General features: G+C 41.0%; 1 protein-coding gene across 4 annotated transcripts in view; it reads right to left on the bottom strand.

Annotated features, from left to right (window-relative positions):
- The window catches only part of RASGRF2 (Ras protein specific guanine nucleotide releasing factor 2), a 180,983-nt gene that overhangs the window by 53,680 nt on the left and 109,553 nt on the right, over positions 1-17,750 (bottom strand). For 2 of the 4 annotated variants that reach the window (XM_045571672.1, XM_045571673.1), the window contains exons 16-17: positions 13,348-13,476; positions 10,749-10,838 (exon numbers count right to left, since the gene is read on the bottom strand). In XM_045571672.1, coding sequence (XP_045427628.1) covers positions 10,749-10,838; positions 13,348-13,476 — 219 coding nt within the window. The remainder of the gene's footprint in view (positions 1-10,748; positions 10,839-13,347; positions 13,477-17,750) is intronic. The other 2 variants (XM_036409182.2, XM_036409184.2) reach the window with 1 other exon arrangement.

Below are 17,750 nucleotides of genomic sequence, written 5' to 3'. Positions count from 1 at the left end.
CAAACCGGTTTCGGCCATTTTTATTGATTTTTAGATTCACTTGTTGATAGATATGTATTTGTTGTCACTTTGTTCATAATTTTTTTTATCTTTACCTTTTTCTTCTTCTTCCTCTTCTTAGAGAATACCCTTCAGCATTTCATATAATACTGGTTTGGTGGTGATGAACTCCTTTAGCTTTTTCTTGTCTGTGAAGCTCTTTATCTGACCTTCAATTCTGAATAATAGCTTTGCCTGGTAGAATAATCTTGGTTGTAGGTTCTTGCTATTCATCACTTTGTATATTTCTTGCCACTCCCTTCTGGCCTGTATAGTTTCTATTGAGAAGTCAGCTGACAGTAGTATGGGTGCTCCCTTGGTTTTTCTCTTGCTGCTTTTAATATTATCTTTTTGTCTTTTGCCCTTGGCATTTTAATTATGATGTGTCTTGGTGTGGTCATCTTTGGATTCCTCTTATTTGGGGTACTCTGCACTTCCTGGACTATTTCTTTAACCAGGTAAGGGACGTTTTCTGTTATTATTTCTTCAAATAGGTTTTCAATATCTTGCTCTCTCTCTTCTTCTGGCACCCCCATAATTTGGATGTTGGTGCACTTAAAGTTGCCCCAGAGGCTCCTTACACTATCTTCATATTTTTTTTTAATTATTTTTCCTTTTTGCTTTTCAGTTTGGGTGATTTTTGCTTTTTCATGTTTCAAATCTTTGACTTTATTCCTAGGATCCTCTATTCTGCTGTTTAATCTCTGTATATTATTTTTTATTTCAGTCAATGTATGGTTAATTTCTGATTGGTCCTTTTCCATATCCTAGAAGGTCTCACTAAATTTCTTGGAGGTTTCTAGAAGATTCTTGAGTAACCTTATAACTGTGGTTTTGAACTCTATACTACTATTTTGCTTTCATTCATTTCTTTCATTTGTGACTTGTTTATTTGTCTCCATATTTTGGCTGCTTCCTTGTGGTTGTTTCTATGTACTGGGTAGCTGCTAAGTCTCCTTGAATTGATAAAGTGGCCTTGTGTGGTAAGTTTCCTATAGCACCCAGTGGCTTAGACTTCCCAGTCATCTGAGTTGGAAGCTCTTGGTGGACTCCTTTGTGACCTGTGTATACAGTCTTGTTATAGTTAACCTTTGATTGCTATTGGTATCACTAGGAGGAATTGACCTCCAGGCCAATTGGCTGTGATGACCAGCTGTGTCTACACTGGAAGATCTGTTGCACAGGAGACACCCTTACAGGGAAGGACTTGTTTCAGTGGGACTTTGGTGCTCACTGAGTCTGCCCCTTGAGTATGTCTCTTATGGATGTGAAGAGTTGTAATCTGATATGGTCTCACACTGACCACTGGGTACACTGCCTCTTGGATATCCAAGGAGGTGCAAAGTCAGCCACTGTCTGTCTGGCGCCACCCAAAGGAGCTACAGAGACATCTGCATATTCCTCCTCTTAGTATGAGGTTTGGAAGTGCCCAGAGAGATCCAGCTGAGAAGCACATCAGGCTATTGCTTTTGGAAGTTCTGGGGCTCTCTGACCCAGCTACAGTTTGACCAGTTTTAAGCAGAGAAAGGACAGGCCGTTGATATGCACAGCTTGAGTGAGGCAGGGTCTCTGGGAATCACCAGGATAGAGCAAACAGCAATGGCTACCAGTTAGCCCTGTACCAGAGAGGTCCCCGGGTCTCTGCATTCCGTGCCCCTGTGCAGGAACAATGATGGCTGAGAGCACCCCTGAGAGACAGCCACCCTTGTGTTCCTGTCCTGATGCCAGACAGTCCAGTTTCTCCCCATATGTGTCTGGGTCCCCCACAGTCTCTGGAGTTCAGAGCAAGTGGGAGCTTGTATCTCCCTCCCGATTAAAAGAGTAGCACATCCAGTGCCAGCACTTTCCGAACCTCCGCACCTCTTACCAGTTTCAATGCGCTTTCTTCACCTCTCTAGTTGTGGAACTTCCAGTCAGCCAGCTTTCCCATGGTTATGGATGGTAGTTGTTCAGCCTTTTAGTTGTAATTTTGATGTGGTTGTGAGATGCAGCAATATAGGTGTTTACCTATGCCACTATCTTGTCTTTCCTATGGACATATTTTTAAAACCACAGACCACTTAACAGAAATGTTTTTGTCCTTCTCCAAACAAAATGGTGGCACTACAAAAAATCCAAAGAATGAAGCCCAGCTCTGCCCTCTATATATAAGGCACAGTTTGGGACTAGTAATAGATCCTATAGGTCCTCTCTTCATTTGCCAGGTGACAGGATTAAAATCTGACTCTTATACCTGTGTGACCTGAGGTGATTTACTCTCTGTATCTCAAGTTTCTCTACTAAAAAGTAACTATGTCATATCAGTTAGCATAATAAGCTTTGAATAGTGTACAGTATATAGTGTATCTTATAGGAGTTCGTAACTTTATTGTTATTACTACTGTCATATTGGTAGTAAGTGCAACTACTCCATTTGAAAACTAAAATGCCCAACAGGACAGCAAAGGACAGGGGCTTATACAACGTGAGTGTGACTTTGTGAGACCGTCTGCAAACACTATGCACAATTACTGTGTATTCACAATTAATAAGACAGGCTAATTTCATGTTAATCACATTACCTTTTTAGGTCATCCAAGAACTTATAAAGCCACAGGCTACAAATGCCAGTAATACCGTATGCTCTTTGGTTGTATAAAATAAGGAATATAGATAGAACATTTTCTGGCAGATCAAAAGTTCACTCCTCCCTTGCCATATACTTCAGAAGTCTTAAGGCTCAGTAAACCTGAGTTGATTGCACCAAGAACTATGCAAAAGGAGTACATTTCTACAAATACTTAACCTTTAACTACTTGGAAAAATGTTATTACTGAAATCCTATCTCATCCTTTTTTCATGTATAGAGCTAATGCAGTGTTGCATAATCACAACATTATCATGACTAACCAAATAATAAAAAATTACAGGAAACTGGAAAGCTTTTCTGTCTTATATGATGATTATTTTTGGTTTATTATTATTCTGAGTCATCATTAGATAGTGAGAGTCTTTCTGACTCATCAGAGATTATGCTCATTGTTAAAAGAATTTTATCTTTTAATTAAAATATATATTTATTTGCATATTATATTATATATTTTTTAAAAGAGAGAGAGAAATACTGACTTGTTCTATTATTCATGCATTCACTGGTTGCTTCTTGTATGTACTCAGACTGGGGATCAAACTCACAACTTCGGTGTATCAGGATGATGCTCTAACCAAATGAGCTACATGGCTAGGGCAGAAAGTATTTTACTGTATATTAATTGTTTAAAAATGTGTAGTCTCTTCAGAAAATCAGAAATTCTGGGTTTAAATAATTTTTCTCTAGTTACTCTCCCAACAGCCAGATTTTTTTATCAGCACATTCTTCAGCACAGAAAGTTCTCCAGAACCAGGGGAAAGTCCTGAAATGCACAGAAAGGCACACCCTGAGCATTAGAAAACTACTGGACTCCTGACCAAGACTGTAAGAGGCAGGGCTGACTTCATGTCTGTGTGTGTGTGTGGATGGGGGGACTGTGTTGCATAGTGGCCCACCTTTAGAAGAGCCTACACTTGTTTTAATGCTCAGCTGTGCTGGTCTTGAAATTCTTTATAATTTTTTAAACAAGAGGGCCTGCATTTTCTGTTGCACTGGGCCCTACAAAGAATGCAGCCAGGCCTGGCAACAGGACATACATGAATAAAAAAGTTCAGAACTCCAAAAGGTAATAGCATATCTTTTGAAAAAAGACAACAGGACACAGGGAATGGGGATATGAATAAGAACTAAGACAAGTGGGTTGCTGATTGCACAGAAAATGAAAAGATAGCGAGGGCCCATATGAAAAACACTACATGCTACAAGCGGCTAACATTTTGACCTTAGACTTGTGAATGCTACTGCTAACTCAGGTGAGATAGCTTGTTTCCTGCTAGGCCTGACAAACCAGGAAATAGAGACTAAGAAACTGAGACAGTCTTTCTAAGAATGGCAGGGAACAGGTGATTCTTAACTCTATTTCTGTTTTCATACCATTCACATGTATAGCACATTTCCATCAATAACATCTCTCTTTTTTGGAGTACCTGCCTCTAGGAGAAGGCCACTCAGAATCCCCAACAGGACAGGTATATTTTGAAGAAATCCCTGGCTGGTCTCATTCTACCCTACCTGCATCCAATTGAGAATCATTGCAATTAAATGTTTACATGATAATAACTTTATTAACTTTCTGGGTTTGGAACAGAAATCAATTTGTGATTCCTGCTTGAGGTTACAATTATAGGTTGTCAGATAGACATTGAAACAGCCCATATTCTGTGCCATTCTTATAAGTTCATTCAATAAATAGATAAGCTATTTAGACAGAGCTGAATGTTCTCACAAATCCTGAAAGAGGCTACAGACAGCAGGGTACAGATGTGACATTAACTTAATTCCTGGTAATCAATATCTTGCTACAAATTTAATCCAATTCAATAGAGAGATAAATGCTTTCTCTGACTAGATTATATCATTATAGTAAGGCTTTAGTTTCTGCAATTCTGTGGAAGAAATCACATATCCCTCAATGCTAACTACTAGACAAGTAAGAATCTACCCACAGGTTGCTAATTTGACCAATGCGCAACTCTCTGGATTACCCTGCTATTGTATCTGTCAGATGAATGGCACTGATGTGAGTAGAAGATGGGAAGAAATGGTATGCTACGGGGTCAAGAGGCAATAAGAAAATTAAGTAATTCAAGTTTCTTAAGATCTTGTTATTTTTGAAGTAAATGTGGCATTAGAGGCAAGAGCAAGGCAAAGAAAGCAGCAGTTTGGTAGTGGACAGATCTGAGCTTCATTCTCAGTAATTGAGAATCTGGGCAAGGTCCTCCACCACCCTGGGTCCCACACTTGCTTCAGAATCTATAAGAAGGAGAAAGATGGTCCCCATTATCCTTTTCCATGGTGATGGGATGAACAATGGAGCATCCTGTGGATCTGAGAAAAGATTACCCTGCAAAAGTGAAAGTGGTCAATCCACAGTGGACAAGAAGAAATGGACTTTCTAGAAAGGAATAGAAATAGTGGGGGTGGGGCACTAAGGAAGTTTAGGGGCCCATTGCTAAAATGTAAACATGTCTCAGGAAGTCTTCTCTGTGTCAACTGACACTCCAGCTATGAGTGGTCACAGTAAATCTGAGGTCACACACTGGTGGCTTAGCCAAATGTGGTCAGTCCACAGGAGTATTTGGTTTGGACAGTATTTTTCTTTTTAAAAACTAAGAATTCACTTCCACAATTTAAAACCAGAGGATTTCATATAAATATTCAGATTCCTGGATTTTTTTTAAAGAAAGAAAACAGATCTGATAGCCCTAGTTTGTCTTGTGTGGCAAAACTCAGAGGAAGCTGATCAGGGGCTACCCTCTTTATCCAGGGATCAGCTCTCCAGCCTCTGCTGCAGTTACTTGATTGGCCCTGAAATGGATGAAACTGTAGGGTGATCAAGTAGCAATAAGAAATGTGAGTAAATTCAAGAGGTGAACAAGGACAATCAACCATATTGTACCTTTGCCAAGGAGAGACAGTAATGGAGGAGAATGGTCTGCGTGGAGCCCAGGTAAAAGCAGCACAAAGTAAGAGAATTTGAAAGTGCAACACAGTCAGGAAAGAAGGTGCTCAGCCAGCTGGAACAAGGACATGGGTCTGCTTGGAAGCCATAACAAAGACATCTGATGAGAAAAAGAGGTACGCCGCATGATCTAGCTTGCTTTGGGACAAGTTCCCAGGGAGAACAGGCAATGACCATCTGACACAAGCATCTATCTTTTCCAGTGGTTCCCCATCTTGGCTCCATATTACTATAACCTGGAGAACTTTAAAAAATCCTGATGCCTCACATCTATCCAGACCAATCAAGTCAGAATCTCTGGGAGTGAGGCCAACCATCAGTATTTTTTAAAACAGGTCCAGGGCTAATTCACATCAAGCTGAGATCTACTATTGACTACACAGATCTGAGTGGTTTGATAGATGAAAAAAAAACAACCCAAAAAACAGATTATGAATTCTCTACTTTACAAGTACCAAGTAAACCACCAACAGAGAACTCACTATTTCTCTAAGCAACTGTAAACTATGCCATTAATTTTTCTTTAAATGCATTCAACAATTCCTCTATTTTGTTAATCTACTTTGACTTTCATAGAATGGTGAAGCATATAATCTGCTCACAGATAATCAAGAGCTGCTTGTCATACCTTTCCTGCCATTATTTGTACTGCAATAAAAATAACCCACCTCACACTTTGATATTTCATTTTAGATCATATCATAAACTCTATCATTAATACTAAAGCTTTAGGTGTATAGTGAGAGCCATGATGTGCCCTGATATGTGTATTCATTAGATTGCATTTCTATTCATATTGTAACTATATCCAAACAGCACTTGCAGAGTCCCGGCATCAGCAGCCATCTGAAATGCCTGCATTTCAGTTCCTACTTTAATGCAGAACTCCTTTGGTTTCTATTTTAAAGCAGATTCTTAAAAACACATTGCAATCAGTGTGATGGCACACAAGACCCGCCAATTGTCCTTGATCTCAATCTTGCATAGAGTCAAAGCTCCCACCACAATAAAGGACTCTTATTTTACTGACGGATGGTCATTGGTCCACCCCATCTCCACTCCCAAACAAACAAAATTTCCTGCAGCTGCGGTGATTCCAAGAAAGATCTGGACTCATAAGCAGATTCACCAGGAAGCCAATGAGGCTCAATCTTCAGGGCCTCACAATGTGTGGGGGCCTCTTCTAAGCCCTAGGAGGTACCCTAAATGTTTGTATTTGTAATTTTATATTCTTTCCCTTGAGGCAAAATATATAAGAGCTAGACCCCACAAATTTTGGATCCATCCATAAGTGAGCCTAATGTAACTTGGCTATCAATCAGAAGGCAGACACTAAATAAACTGTTAAATCTTTACAACATGACATTAACAATCATTGGTCTGGGGCTGCAATCTGACCCACAGAATTAGGCTTTCCTTTCTTGCCAACAGAGATATTACTGTTGATTTACAAACAAAGGTGGAAGGAAGAGAGCCATCCTCATTGGAAAGGGCAGGTTCTAGGCTCTAGAAACCAGGGATGAAAACCCAGGCTTTTCCAGGACGTGTGGAAATTAGGCACAGCCGTGGGGCAGGGCTGGCTGATCCTATGAAAATCCAAGGTCACCTTCCACAAATAGCATCAGCTTTCTGTGCCTTCAGGGCCTGCCACGAGCATCCTGTCTGGCCTTTTTGCAAAGAACATTTTCTGTCCACGCTCTTGCTAAATTTGAAAGTCCTTTTAATGTAGTAAAAAAGAAAAACTCCTAACCAATAATAAAAGAGAAATGGCTTAACATCCAAATGTCTGGAGTGAATATTTGAAAGCATAATCATGAGTTGATAGTTCTAACCCAGAGTTGCCAGGTTCCTGTGGCATTTGATGGGGGTAGCAGTGGGGAGATGGAGATGGGAGAGGATTAAGTTGGTAGGGAAACTAAAGAGGAGGCTGAAACATGGAAAGCCATTCTTTATTGCAGACTCCATGGCGTGGCCGGTGGTACCTTGCTTCCTGCTATGGTATGGGCCTGGACACAGCAGAGCCACACCACCAGGTGGGCCCATATTGCAGCCATACATGCAGACAGGAGGCCTGCAAAGACTGACTGAAGTCTGAGGTGTTCACTTCCTTACACAACCTTCCCTCCTACTTGCCTTTGGTTCTAGAGACTACTCAGGTCAGCAAGGACTCTGGTTCAGAAAGTGGAGACAAAGCCCAGTCTGGGAGTTCCCCGTTATCTAGCACCCCTTCCTCTGAACACCTGTCCATCTGTGTCTAGCTCTTCCCAGGGTAGCATCATGCTGTCCCTGCTAGCCAATAAGTCCACATTATCTCAGCACGTTCCCATTTTTGCTCTGAGCCAACTTTTCTCAGAGCTCTTCTGCTAAGCTCTCCCGGGGCAGGTGGACTCCCCTGCAGGACCAGTGCCACTGAGTGGCTAAGCCCCAGGAACACAGTGGTCTGCATTCCAAAAGAAAGCCCCTCTGTCTTACCATCACCTGCCACTGAAAACTGACCGATGTGCAATTTGCTGTCTTTATAGCGAGGCCACAGACCCTGTCAAATCCAGTCCTTCCTTTTATTCCTAAAATTGAACCATATGGCTTCAAACCGCATTATATTATAGAAACATAACTGTCAGCAGTCCACTGCTCCTAGGCCAGATTACTGAAGAGCACTTTCTTTCTAAGGTTGCTTCAGCTGCGGGAAGGAGTAGGAAGAAAGGCAGCAGAAGCAGCATGTTTAGATAGAGAGGAAGACTTGGCTTTTTTGGTTACTTTATCCTCTGGTCCACTAGGCCAGGAAAAGCCAAAGTCAGAAAGCCATTCTTGGAAACTTATTCAAATTTTGCTGCAATTTTAGGTGAAAAAAAAAAAAAGAAAAAAGGAAGAAAAAAAAAGCGAAAAAAAAAAAAAAAAAAAAAAAAAAGCTTCTCCTTCAGCAAATGGGGAAATAGACTCATCCCGAATTAAATTAAAACTATTTCCCTCACTGCCTGGCCCATGTAGCTCAGTGGTTGAGCCAGGAAATCACAGTTCAATTCCTGGTCAAGGCACATGCCTGGGTTTCAGGCTTCATCCCCAGTGTGAGGTGTGCAGGAGACAGCCAATCAATGGTTCTCTCTCATCAATGATGTTTCCATCTCTTTCTCCCTTCCTCTGTGAAATCAATCCTATATAATAACAGTATAATATGCAAATTAACCAAACAGGCGAACAGTAGGATGACCATCAGGAGGGCCACGCGGAACCATGCTATGGCACTCACTGGTACCAGGCCAGCCAAGGCAGGTGGGGGTGAGGGGGACGGGGTCCGGCCATCGTCCCATGATGGCCCCTCAGAGGGAGGCCCAGGCCACCATCTGGCGGGCTGAGGCAGGTGGGCGGGGGCCTCCCTCTGAGAGGGAAGCTGGTGCTGGCAGCCTAGGGGAAGGAAGGCCTACTCTTGCATAAATTTTGTGCATTGGGCCTCTAGTAAAAATATTTTTTAAAAACCATTTCCCTCACAAACCATATTTAAATTATGAAACTTGTGAGGAAGCTCTCCACTTCACTTTCTCCAAAGACAGACCAGGTTGTGAGAACAAAGCCAGGAGAGGGTCTTAGCAAATCACAGTCGATAACTAACTCTACTGAAAGCACAGGGAGGATGCCTTTATGATGTCACCAAGAAATGTTCATTATTATAGGATATAATCAACAATGGAAGTCAGCTAGATTGACAAAATATCAACATCATTACCATTGTGGGCTGTTTTATGTTATGCTGATAGGACTTTGGGGGGAAGTTTTTGGAAATGTTTAGGACTGAAATCACCCAACACCCTAATTTGCCTGACCACATCCAATGCAGTGGGTGTGGCAAAAATACTGAAGAAGTAAAATGTGGTCAATCTGCAAATAGTTCCATTCAGATGGTATACATATCATTACTATGGTAGTTCATGTTCATTATAGAGCATCTCTCTTTGTTCTTACTTCATGGTAGAAAAAATTCACACATAGTAGCTACAAGTTACTATTGTTGAATATAGGTTCTTAGGCTTAGGAAATGGGCCTCCTTTGTGGCAGTTGAACAACGGTTCTCCATCAATCACTGATCTACAAAGGATGACAATCAGCTCCCATTGGGTTAGTTTAGGTGCAGCCATTCACAGCAACAAGGCTGTTGAAATCACATACAGAATTATTTGAACACAATGTTCTCCTTGCATGTGAGAGACAAGGACAGAGACAATGAATATGCTTTTAGTCTATTAAAATACTGTGCTTTTAATTATTCCTGCTTTACCCTGAAAATTAACTAACAGCAACTCAGAAAGCATTGAGGAGCTACTGGAAATAAATTATGAGTCAGTTGAAGCAATAGTTCCCTCCTCCTCCCCGCTCTACAGACTTCCCTCCCACCTTACAGATGCCTTTAGCATTGCATTCAACTAAAAGTGAAATACTAGTACATATTTTCAGTAAATGGATAAAAAAAGTTATAGAACTCCATAAAACATGGAGAAACAACACATCCTTCTCTGATACAGAAATTCTCAAAAGTGTCACCCATAGACTACCTGTGTGAGACTCACCTCAGGTGTTTATTTAACAGTCTCACCCCAGACACACTGAGTTAGAATGGCAGCTGGGGATCTGCATTCTCTTCTTAAATATTATTTTTCTTTTCTATTTTTTAAAATTGATTTTAGAGAGGAAGAAAGAGGGAGAGAGAGATAGAACATCAACGATGAGAGAGATTCATTGATCCGCTGCCTCCTGCCTGCCCCCTATTGAGGATCGAGCCCACAACCCGTGTATGTGCCCTAACCAGAAATCAAACCATGACCTCCTGATTCATAGGTTGATGCTCAATCACTGAATCACACTGGCCAGGCCAATATTATTTTTCGATTATAGTTGACAAAAAATATTCTATTAGCTTCAGGTGTACAACATAGTGATTAGACATTTACAATATATACTTTACAAAGTGATCATCCTGATAAATCTAGTACCCATTTGGTGGCATACGTAGTTATTACAATGTGGGAATCTGCATTCTTAACAAGAACACAGCAAGACTGACAGGCAAATATCATGATTTAATGTGGATTGCCTTGTGTCTGTACTCAGCTGCTGGCCCCTACTTACCCGGAGGACTCCCGTGTCCTGCTGCAGCTGTGGCAATTGCAAAGGCAGAAGCAGGCGAAACAGAGCAGTGGGAGCTGTCAGTCATCTGTCCTGGTTATTTAAAAAGAATAGAAATAGCATGGTGAGGCAGAAGGGTAATAGTCTATAATAAAATGCTCATTTCATTCCTGTAATGAATGAACGATTGGGCCAAATGCACTGTATTTTCTTTATTAATAGGAAAATAATAAGATCCTACATCAGCAAGTACACTCTAGATATATACTCAAGAGAAATGAAAACATATGTCCACACAAAAACTTACACATGACTGTCCAAAGCAGCTTTATTCATAATGACCAAAAAGTAGAAACAACCAAATGTCTATCAACTGATAAGGGGGTAAACCAACTGTGGTATATCCATACAATGGAATATCATTTAGCCACAGAAAGGAATGAAGTACATACATATTACAACATGAACAAAACTTAGAAACATTATGTTACGTGAAAGTCACAAAAAGTCACGGGTTATATATGATTCCATTTATATAATAGGTAAATCCATAGAGAATAGATTAATAGTCATCAGAAAATGGAGGAAAATAAAAATGGGGAGTGACTAATGGGTACAGGGTTTCTTTTTTGGGGGGGTGGTGAAAATATTTTGAAACAAGATAGTGGTTATGGCTGCACAACATTATGAATATATTAAAAACCACTAAGTTGTACTTTAAAAGTGTAAACTTTATGGAATATAAATTATATCTCAATCTGAAAAGCACTTTTTAAATATTCTACATCATGTTACCAACAGAATTTTCTTCTCAAAACACCTTTAAAGGGAGGAATGCATTATAATTTTTTTAAATGCACTCAGCACAATTTTGCAGTCCCTCTCCCTCCTCAGATATTTTACACACAGCATTTAATAATGTTGATGCCAACATCACTATTTTTCCTCCCTCAGGCTTTAGTGAAAATAGGTCACTGTGATTGTGACCTAAAGGGTTTTTATTAGTTTGTTCTTAAGTTCTACAGTCATGCTTAAAATAAGTAAGAGGGGAAGCAGAGAGCTGGTTAATGTACATTCACACAAGGACACAGAAAAGCTGTACCCTCTCAGCAGTAGCTCTAAAACATGGGTGGGAACAAGGTAGCAAGTGGTCAGATGAACAGGCAAAATTTCAGATACACACTGAGAAAATGTGTGATACTGTTCCCATTAGAATCCTCCATATTATTATAGATTTCTGCTTCCTTCCTATGTTCCTATGTCACTATGATTTAGTCATATCAAGGAAGAAGCAAAAGATAGTTAATCCACAAACAGAATGCAGATTTCCAAAAAACAAAGTTTCTATAAATGAAAAATTTTATGTGAATATAAACATATGGAAAGAGAGCCCTAACCGAATGAATAGCATCTAATTCTTGCCTTGGTAGAGTTTGCTTCCATGGGCTTTGGCCCCAGACTCAAGCGGGTCTGTCCCATGAACAACTGTCAAAAAAGTCGCCAAGGCCTGGATTGACCAAGGCTCTAAGAATGGTAAAGAGGTTTGGCTAATTATATAATAGTGTTATGACAACCCAGGAAAATCTGGTTTGTCACCTTTATTTACCAGAACCATCTAAGACCCATCCATCATTGACCAGCAGCCTGAAATCAGTTTCAAGGTCTGCCATCCATCAGGGAAATTCAGGCAACAGCCTGACCCAGGCTGGCTGGGCTTGGGGCTGATGGCAGTGATGACAGCTTCCAGCCCTTGGCTGAGGCTATAAATGAAGTGATGGTTTGGAGCCATGCACACTCCTCTAACTTTTGCTGAACTGCCCTACTTGAAGCACAAGTACTGAAGCCAAAGCCATGTCTTTATATTTTACTTCAGTTACTTGAATAGAATCTGGTTTCATAATTGTATATTTCCCCCTTCCAATTTGAAATAATTGGCTTGAGGAGAAAAAAAGGGAAACATTTCAAAAACAACTGTTATTTGGCTATATTTATTTGAGCAATGGGGAAAATGAAGAGAAAAGAAGATTTTTATCTTCTGTTCTGATGGTTTTCCCTCCAATTAGAGGACATTTGGCATGTTCTTAAATGAGTGAATGGGTAATACTTTCTAATTTTCATAATTATAGAAAATATACTGGTTTCTGCCACTAGCAGAAATAATGTGGGTCCCAAGCAGCTATGCTTTGTTTTTAGATGAAATACTGCTCTTCAATAAGCTTACCCCAAAACTTGTGGTGTCCCAGATGAGCCTATTTGATACACACTTATGGTAAGGTATCAGAATCTGGGAACATCTTGGTAAAATAAGATTCTGAAATTCTTGGTAAAATAAGATTCTGAGATTCTTCAACTGGCAATCAGCAAGTACAGGCCCGTTGATTCACATCCCTCCACACCAAGTGCAATGCAATAATGGGTCACATAAACATTGGTGAGACTAATGGCATATTCTCTAACCACTTATTTTTCCACTGTCGGGTCCAATAGTGATACTCCTTGCACCTAAGTAATTTTCACATCTGAGGTAGTAAGGCAAACAAAAGACCCAGAAGCTAGAAATCATCTCTCACTTCTTATTTCCGAGTCCCTTTCTGACTCTCACCTCCAGGCTGGCGATAGCGCAGGTGCCTAGGCGTCGAGGGCGACCTGCCAGGTGACAGTTCCGTGGCGTCCACCGCAGGGGAGCTCTGCACGGCCGCTCGCTCCACGGGGGCAGACTCGAGGACTGCTGCTTGAAAAAATCGTGAGTTTTAACAAGCAGTCTGTACATTCAGAAGCGTCTTGTCAGTATCGTGCACAGAAACACAAACGTTTGTTACGTATGATAAGCGCTGGCCTACATGTTTAGAGGAGTTTCATCGGAAATGGAGTCCTTCCTCCTGGCCTCATGCTGATGACACTAAATCTAAATGTACAGCTTCCCCACCCATGTCTTGCTGACCCTGCTGAGCCTGATTGACTCCGGGTAGCCCCATCTGTCCAACACAACGGCAGATGTTCAAAGCAACAGGGGATGGGGAGCCGTCTCCTGCCCTCCAGAATGGTTCCGCCTACTTCGAGTGGGGAAAGAGGAACTTTTCCAGAGTGTAAATCAGTCTGGGATCAAAATTGGGGCTTCACGAGTTCTTGGCTAGGGCTGCCCCTGTAAGCCAACTAAGTTTGCATCTCAACCAATGTGGCTCCTGAGGACTCCTAAGGATCTAGAGCTGTGCTGTGCAAACTGGTAGCACTAGCCCAATATGGTCACGTAGTCCTGAATTAAATTAAAGTTAATTTAATATTTCTGGCCCTCTGTGGCACTAGCCACATTTCAAGTGCTCGGTAGCCACCTGTGGCCAGTGGCTGCACTCCTGGACAGCATACACAGAGAGCATTTCCATCCTCACAGAAGTTCTATTGGAGAGCCCAGACCTAGAGCTACAGATTAGCAGGAGGCAAGAGGAGAGTTTGACAATGAACAGCTGGACGGTTTGGAGATAATTTAGCCTCTTCACTGCAGCTAACATACCATGAGTAAAAGATACATCCTGCTAGGGTCACACCTAGGCTCCCATCTGGCTTATTAGTCAGGTAAAACTACAACATCCTGTGAGTTCTTTCAAGGAATTACACCACAGACATTTCATAAATTTCTAACAATTCTTTCTTTTATTTTTTTCTTGGGCTTTCATTAACCAACGGAAGCTGTGTCACCTCCACTGGTTTTACATGACCCCTGTCAGCAGAAATACTCTCCACAACTCCCTTTGCCATTCCATTCCATTCAAGATTTCGCCGATAAATTTTACAAAACTCCTAATGACTTTATACAAAGCCATTTTCACACTTACATGTGATTTGCTCCCTTAGAAATATGGCGACAATTTTGCCTTTTTGAAACACACAAAGGCTAGGGGAGGGAAATGGTTAGCATTTTCCTTGAATGACATAATTATAGCAAAGCTGGCAATGATGCAGGATGCAAACCAAAAAAAAAAAATTAGTGCTTAGCTGTTAGTTTTATTATTTCCTAAATAGCTCCCTCAAAATTCAGTAACGGAAGGCATCTGCTCTGCAAGAACAAGCAGAATATCAAATACATGTCCTTGTTCTGATCCAACCATTCATTCCTCTGAGGCAAGGAGAAAATCATTTAGTCAGCAATTACACTGAGCTCAAAAAACTTCCCAGTGAGCTGAACAGGCCCCGAACATCCACAGAAAGAACAGGAAAGCTAAGAATAACAGTGTCGGCAGATCAACACCTATAAAGAGAAGAAACCATGCCCAGCAATGGTGGGGGCAAAGAAGCATTTCCTTCTGGCCTGTTCACTTGTAATCAAGTTCCATGCAAATAGCTTTGTCTGCAGGACAACTGGGAGAGCTGGTTCCAAACAAATGCTAAAATGGGGAGCACGTTCAGCCCACAAGGCAGGCAATTATCAAACCAAGAACACGGAAACAGACACCAGTGATGAAGGCCCTTCAGTGATGATGGGGTAGGTTGCACAGCCAGGCCCAAGGGAATGCTGACTGACTGGGCAAGGGATGGGGCCCCATTCAGTGGGCCTCTGCCCTGGGGTTCTCTTTCCTTGCCGGCCATTGCTTTGATCTTTATTGAGACTCCACCCTTGGATGGAGTCTGGATATGAATTGGGATGATATGTGTGCTTTGTAGAAGAATGCAGGGAAAGAGGAGGTGGGACTGCCTGCTAGCAAGGAAGGAGAGGTTGAATGATTGCTAGGTTAGTCCGGAACAAATGGAATGACTGGGTTAGGGGAAAAATAAATGGCATTAGTTTTCCCCTCACCAGTTCACAGTTTCACTCATTTTTAGAGATATTTCCCATTTCTCTTATTTCCCTTCTTGTCACTTGAAGTTCTCTTGCTAGGAATTATGGCAAGGCTAGCTTTAGAACTACAATGGCCATAAAACTTGACAAAGGTCACTAGCCTTTTTCAAAGTGCGCTCCCGGAAACTGTGTAGCTGGATGGCAGTGAGAGAGAACCCTGCTTCAGTGTTGACCTAACGGGAAGAGCTGGCATCACGCAGTGAGGCTGTGTAGTGCTTTACCCTGAAGTAAAAAGCAGAAAAATGTGTACACTGTTGGCACAGGATTCTTATTCAAGTTTGCCAACTGTTTTAAGTGTTAACATTATGCAAAGCACAAGCAAACATCTTTCAAATTAAAGGCAGATCCGCGTCTCCCTTTTCTTTGCCAATTGGAATTTTCAAGACTAGACAGTGGAGTTAGCACAGCAGCACTCTTGACTTCTACATCGTTGCACGTACATGTGAACACGCGCACACCCACACTCATATACACCCACACACGTGCACACACCTACTCTGCGCTTGGCCAGCTGTCGCTGAAGTGAAGTGTTTCATCCCTGACCTGCCTAGAACTATTTATGACCCAAATGAACCCTTTTCCAACGCAAAATAAAATTAAAACCATGTCTGTAATTCCTTTGTTTCAACATTACTTCTAAGCTTCCAACTCACAGTGTTTTCTTGATAAGGACCCACAGGATAAATTGTTCTCAAGTCTCAGTAAAAAAAAAAAAAAAAAAAAAAAAAAAAAAAAGATGTGCCCACACACCAATCTATCTTAGGTTTCAATAGGGAATCATGTAACTGATTACATTCAGAACCAAAATCAGGACAACTCGGAACTACAGCGAACCACACAGTATTCATTTGTTCACTAACCATACACTTAGCCTCCTGCAATTATTTTCATTGCCTAATTTCCTCATCTATTATATTTTATATTTTATTTTTTAGCTCTTGAAGGCAATCTTTTTTTTAATGTGTGGATTATTGCTACATAGTTGTATAATTATTTTGCTGACATGAATTGTCTGTACACTTATTCATATACATTTTAATAAAGGCAAATTTTCAGAAAAAAGTTAACTTAAAATGAATAAGTAGCTTCTGGATCCCTTCCTATGAGAAGAGTGAATGAGGAGCTCCTTGGAGAAATGACATTTGCTAAACCTGTGTTGTCCAAAACAGAGACTATTGAAAGTTAAATTAATTAAAATCCAATAGAAGTATCAATTAAGTTGCTGTGTTACACTAGCAACTTAAAAAAAAAAAAAGTCTTTGTTGTTATTTTATTTTTAATCCAGTTGTATCACATGCCTGTTTGAATGGCCACCTTAAATATTTTTAAGAACAGAATGGGAAGTAAATACATTAAAAGTCATCAGAAGACAGCTACAGAAACGGGGGACAGGTGTGGGAATAAAGATGCATAGATGTGGCCAAGAACAAAGTTCTTAATGGAAGTGCTGGGGGCAGTCATGGTAAAAGTGAGAGAGAAAGGGTGAGTGAGTGGGTGGGCAGGGGCACTGATCCCTCTGGAGTGGAGGCTGGCCATGAGCCTCGCCTAGGCACAATCCTGAACTTCCCCATCACCCTAGTGACAGGAGCTCTGCAGTTAGTCAGGATCTGGCACATCATAGTGACATTTCTAACCCATGAACCACATGGATAAATTAACCCTTGACAACCTAACTGCAAATCATTTGTTTTGAGGAAATCCATCAAAGAATGGAGGCCATAAGCCCTCAACTTCAGCTATTCCTGTAATGTGAGAGAGAACCGAATAACTTTACCACACCATTATTCATGGCTCTCCCCATCAAAGGCCCCTGGTCATAAATGATCAATGCTGCCACGTGACGAGCTCTCTAGTCACCACTAGCCGAGTCCACAATGATCCCACCTATGTCCAGCATCTGCATTGATAAGTCTTGGCAGCCTTTACTAGTGTCCTTCCCTGAGAGCTTGGTCTAGTTATTTCTCATTTATCTTGATATCCCTGAGTCTAACTTTCTCCAGAGGAAAAACTACTGATTCCTACTAGGGACCATACCTCCGTCCATCCTGTAGTCAGCTGAACAGGCTTTAGGATATGGCATTGGGCCATCTCCATAAACTCTGGACTTGGGCTTTGAAAACCAGAATCAGGGAACTTGGTGACTAATGCAAAAAAAAAAAATAAATCTGTGTATA

The sequence above is a fragment of the Pipistrellus kuhlii genome, unplaced genomic scaffold (assembly GCF_014108245.1).
Source record: "Pipistrellus kuhlii isolate mPipKuh1 unplaced genomic scaffold, mPipKuh1.p scaffold_m20_p_4, whole genome shotgun sequence".
Lineage (NCBI taxonomy): Eukaryota > Metazoa > Chordata > Mammalia > Chiroptera > Vespertilionidae > Pipistrellus > Pipistrellus kuhlii.
The sequence above is the reverse complement of the archived record's forward strand: the minus strand, read 5'-3'. Positions and strand labels throughout refer to the sequence as shown.